This window comes from Sardina pilchardus, chromosome 24 (genome assembly GCF_963854185.1).
Source record: "Sardina pilchardus chromosome 24, fSarPil1.1, whole genome shotgun sequence".
Lineage (NCBI taxonomy): Eukaryota > Metazoa > Chordata > Actinopteri > Clupeiformes > Clupeidae > Sardina > Sardina pilchardus.
This window is the reverse complement of record NC_085017.1, coordinates 24,655,905-24,660,904: the sequence shown is the minus strand read 5'-3', so window position 1 is coordinate 24,660,904 and position 5,000 is coordinate 24,655,905. Positions and strand designations below refer to the sequence as shown.

The following is a 5,000-nucleotide window of genomic DNA, read 5'->3' as shown; positions in this document are numbered from 1 at the left end:
TGACACGTGTCACCCATACATTAACACACAAAAAGGACACGGGGACGCCGTTTAAACCCATTAAACATCAAATGTGCATCCCTGTCAGAGTGTGTGAGAAGAAGGCGTTGGTGTCCCAGTCCTACCATCCAGAGAGAGAGCCGTTGGCTCTGTCGTCTGTGGCGCTTGTGTCGACTGTGCATATCTTTTGCATATTATTTCCCCACCAGATGACTCATGAAGTATTGTGAAAAACAACTGCACCATCCTCCCCTCCTCCTCCCCCCTGCCACACGCATACACTTTTAAAAACACAACACACTCTTCAAAAACACACAAAACACTCTTCAAGCGATCATCCATACAGGAGAACTACAAAGAAACATTATTTGTGCACACAAACACTCCTGTTGGTGCCTGCTGAGCAAGCTGGCAGAGAGGCAATAATATCGGGCCCTGAGAGAGCTGGAGGGGGGGGGGGGGGGATGGTTGAGCTCATGGCCTAGTGGCTGTGCTTGTGCCAGGGCCTGATGAGGCCGCTCGCTCCCCTGTGGGGTTTTCCATACACCGGCTATTGGCTCCTGCCGACCACCCACCGCTAGCCCACCGCCCCGCTACACAGGGCTAGCGCTATTTTTAGCCCTAGTGATTAATATCTGGAGACAGGGGGGTGGGCTGGTCATGACCGCAGTTGTTCTATTGATGAGCGTTGTCGTGGGGACACTGATCGGCGTCATTGTGCGAACAATAGGGTGTGCGGGACAAGCACGCACACACACACACAATCTCTTTCGCTTTTGATTTGTAGAACTGCACGAACTGAACAAATATTTGTATTTGTATACGTAAACTCTATGTTTATTGCTATTATTCACCATTACTCTTTACTAGCCGTTTTAAAGAAGAATAAACAATATAAATTGGCTTGAAAGGGGCCGCCAGAAACCCTGTGTGACGGCATTGTCCTGCAGCGTGTGTTTGTGCAGCAGAGCTGATGTGGCCCAGCGTGGCTGTGCTGAGAGAGTTGTCGGGAGTGTGCAGGGAAAAGCAGCTAAGTGCTTTCTCACTCGAGCAGAGCGGAGACCTTTGTCAGGACCAACGTGTGTGTGTGTGTGTGTGTGTTCGTTCGTGTGTGTGTGTGTGTGTGTGTGTGTGTGTTCGTTCGTGTGTGTGTGTGTGTGTGTGTGTGTGTGTGGGTGTGTGTGTGTGTGTGTTTGCACGCTTATGAGAATGCGTGTGTTTGGGCGCCCCTAATCATTTGTCACGCCAGACAAACACTTACACAAAAATAATAATGCTAATAATAATATATTAATATTAATAATATATAATATTCACACACTTGCGCACATGAAAAACAAAGACACAAATAATCAAACACTCTTTCCCTCCCTCTCTCTCTCTGTCTCTTTCTTTGGGGTGGTCTGCAGCCCTGGCCTAGAGCTGCGACGGAACGCTTCCAGAATGTCATTCCGGGATCCGAGCTGCTCTGCCGACGCTCCGGGACAGGAGCAGGCAAAATGGGATGGTGGAAAAGTGGGTCACTGGTACTGCACTTTTGGAGGCAAGTCGAGCAGAGGGGATACGTGTGTGCGTGCGCACACACACACGCACACACACACACAAACGGAGCGTGCAGGAATTAAGCTGATAGACCCCCGGGGAGTGAAGTGTAAGGATCTGACATGTGGAGGAGCAGTGGCTCGGCCTGTCCCTGCCTACTAGTGTGCTACTGTGTGTGTGCTCCTCGTCAGTGTGTAAGTGAGGACAGGGCTGTGCGTGTGCATGGTCTATGAGTGTGAGTGCACATGGGTAAATAAGGCATATAGTAAATTGGGTGTGTGTACATGTGTGTACATGTGTGTACATGTGTGTCCGCTCGCACAAACAAAAGGCACACAGAGTATGATGGTCACTGTGATGGTCAATAGTCACAGAACAAGCACAGGGTAGCCACTCAAAATCATGTGGCATGGCATGAATGGGCGCACCAGATCTCAGGGGGTCAGAGGTGAAAGGGCGAGGAGGTCAGGGGTCACTCACTTGCAGGGTGCGCCTCTTGTTGTCCTCGGTGTGGATCCAGGCTCTGAGGGTGAGCTCTGTGATGAAGATCTGAGCAGCTTTGGCAAACAGCACTGGAGCCTCTGCACTGATCATCTGAGGGAGAACACACACGCATTAACACCAAACACAAGTAAAAGGGCAAAAGCCAAAATTCCACGCCATCGTATACCTATGCACCCTCAAACCTACCACAGATAAGGATTAACACAAACTAAAACACTGAAGAGATGTTCAACATGAAGTGAGGATATACATATAGTTAAGTACATAAATATTCACACAGACAGAAAAAAGACAAACAAAAAGAAATAAGAGATCGAAAGACAAACAAGGAAAGCTCAAAAGAAAGAAAGAAAGAGAGAGAAAAAGAGGGGACTCTTCATCTGCTCTAGTAGTGACACCCAGCAGCGGCTGCACCAAAGGTCAGGAGTTCAGCTTCCAGGGAAAAACACACACGGATCCTTTCCTAGAACCGCCAGTGTGTTTGGACCAAAGCTCTGCAAACGTGATCGGAGAGCCTCACGTACGCAGACCCCGTGGAGGGCGACGGGGAGGGGGAGGTGGAGTGGGGGTTGGAGAGCGGGGTGGGGGGGTGAAGTGGGGTGGGGTGGGGTGGGGTGAAGTGGGGTGGGGTTGTGTGGTGGTGCTCTGATGCAGGGTTTGCTCCTTCAGTCTCCTCTGCTCTCTTCTCCAGCGCTCTTCTCCCTGGCCTTTCCTTGAGCTCTTAATTGCCTTGGCATTTCAGGATGAGTTTAACCTCTTGGCTACATAAGCTGCGCGTTATTTTAGGCCGGTGGACACCGCGCCGAACTATTTCACCCACGCAGACACACCCACGATGACACACAGACAGACACACACACACACATACAGACACACACACACACACACACACACACACAGCATGACTTGTAGGAAGTCTGCACTACACGCCGTTTTAAGGCCACAGCCGTGCCGAGTCGACCAAGCCGTGATCTTCAGCAGATCATTCTGTGCTCATCCACTTCCTCACTTCAAGCACTAAATGGCGAACGTCGCAAATGGCTCAGTGCAAATGAAGCCCAGTGATGTGCAGTGCAGTCTCCTGCTGTTTGATATTATTCGGGCCGATTCGTAGTTCTAAAGATACATCCAGCCGCCGCATTTCATAAGCGCAGAACAAAAGATGCCTGTGTGTCTCTATGAAGGAGCCCTTGAGACTGCTGGTTGCGACAGTGGATCTGAGGGTGCCCCCCCCCCAGCTGCTGGTAGGATTGGGGGGGGAGGGAGGGAGTCAGACGTCCCCCTGAGTGCCTGCAGAAGTACTCTTCACTGGGGGATTAAGCTCAGTCTTACAGAGCTGGCCTCGTCCCAACAACCCCACTGGTCCCAATTCAATACACCCCTCACCGCCGTGACATCAGTGACCCTGGCCGTTAGCACGGGCCGTTAGCTACTTACATGACTGATTTAAAAACTCTCGCAGTTTGAGACGAGAGCGGCCTGAAGAAACGCCATCCGTCGTCCCTCAGCTAGTCCTGCACCACTGCACTGCTCTCTCTCAGGGCTTCACTGTGGTGAAACTGCAGCTGTTAACAGGGCTTGGCCAGCCAAGCAACGATGGAAACGAGCAACGGTACAAAAAGTCCCACGTCCCACGCCCAAGTTCGTCCCGCTCGAGCGAGTACCGACGAGCAATCGAGCGTCACGCGTATCGAAAAACAATACCGACATTTCTGCCCCCCGCGTCCGCTTCAATAAAAGATCAAAATCAACGGATGACTCGGTGAGAAAATAGTGAAGAGGATGTTGATCTCAGCTTTTCATCAGTCATATCGCAACTTCCACTTCTCTCTGAGGCCCTCGTGAATAGGTGCTAGGCGGAACTGAACGAGTAGGCTGCGTGGGGGTGGTCAGGTCTGTGGTCGGCGAGGTGTCTCTGGCTGCCGGCTGAGACGAGTTTTTCTAGCAGACTCTCTGGATTGGGGGTGGGGGGGGTGGGATTGGTGTTGTGTCATTTACCTTCACATCCTCATCCAGTTTCATGATTTTCTTTATGCGGGCCAATGGAAGCTCCTGCACGCGAAAATCCTTCTGGAACAAACGGGACCAAGGCGTTAGGGGGAGGGTTGGCTGGGTGTGTGGGTGTGTGTGTGTGTGTGTGAGAGAGAGAGAGAGAGAATCTCCCTGTGTTGCATGCGTGTTGATGAACTTAACAATGTCTGAAGGATAACTATGTGTGGCATTTCTCTCTCTCTCTCTGTGTGTGTGTGTGTGTGTGTGTGTGTGTGTGTGTGTGTGTGTGTGTGTGTGTGTGTGTGTGTGTGTGCGTGTGTAGCAGCTGCCCTCCGAGCCTTCACTTGTCATCAGCATCAACAGTCCCGCACTGTCTAGCACTGAAATGTGTGTCTCCAGGGGTGTTATTTTTGATGGTGCAGGCGTGCAGCACTCTATATTCTCACTCTGCACTTAGCTCGGATAACCTACAATTTTAGGTGTGTATGGGTGTGTTGGATCATGGAGCGGAGTTCAAATAGGTGATCACACTTAAAGTTGGAATGACTGTAGGTGTGTTTTTTATTTTTGTGTAATAACTTGCTTATATGTGGAGAGTCTCTCTCTGTGTGTGTGTGTGTGTGTGTGTGTGTGTGTGTGTGTATATTGGAGTAGTACGTACCACAGTGAGGTTCCTGATCTCCTCCATGACTCTGGGCCAGAAGGACTGCAGGCTCTGTTGGGCATCGCTGCCACCTGCTCCGAAGGAGTCTGCAGACATGACCGCTTCTGCGAGAGAGAGAGAGAGAGAGAGAGAGAGAAACAAAATCATTATCCTTACGATCACAAGGAGATAAAAGTACACCGAGACAGGCGTCCATTTTCTGTTAGATAACCGTGAGCCCTCAACGTGCAAACGTCCCGGCAGAGACGACCCCCACAGTCGCATGCGGACCGCTCGCAGACCAACGACCTCGGCGTCC

The 5,000-nt window shown here is 50.9% G+C and overlaps 1 protein-coding gene across 7 annotated transcripts in view; it reads right to left on the bottom strand.

Moving 5' to 3' along the window:
- Positions 1-5,000, bottom strand: part of nfyc (nuclear transcription factor Y, gamma) — a 31,028-nt gene that overhangs the window by 10,753 nt on the left and 15,275 nt on the right. For 4 of the 7 annotated variants that reach the window (XM_062528774.1, XM_062528780.1, XM_062528773.1 and 1 more), the window contains exons 2-4: positions 4,700-4,806; positions 4,045-4,116; positions 2,023-2,136 (exon numbers count right to left, since the gene is read on the bottom strand). In XM_062528774.1, coding sequence (XP_062384758.1) covers positions 2,023-2,136; positions 4,045-4,116; positions 4,700-4,798 — 285 coding nt within the window. In that variant the 5' untranslated portion in view covers positions 4,799-4,806. The remainder of the gene's footprint in view (positions 1-2,022; positions 2,137-4,044; positions 4,117-4,699; positions 4,807-5,000) is intronic. The other 3 variants (XM_062528777.1, XM_062528776.1, XM_062528779.1) reach the window with 1 other exon arrangement.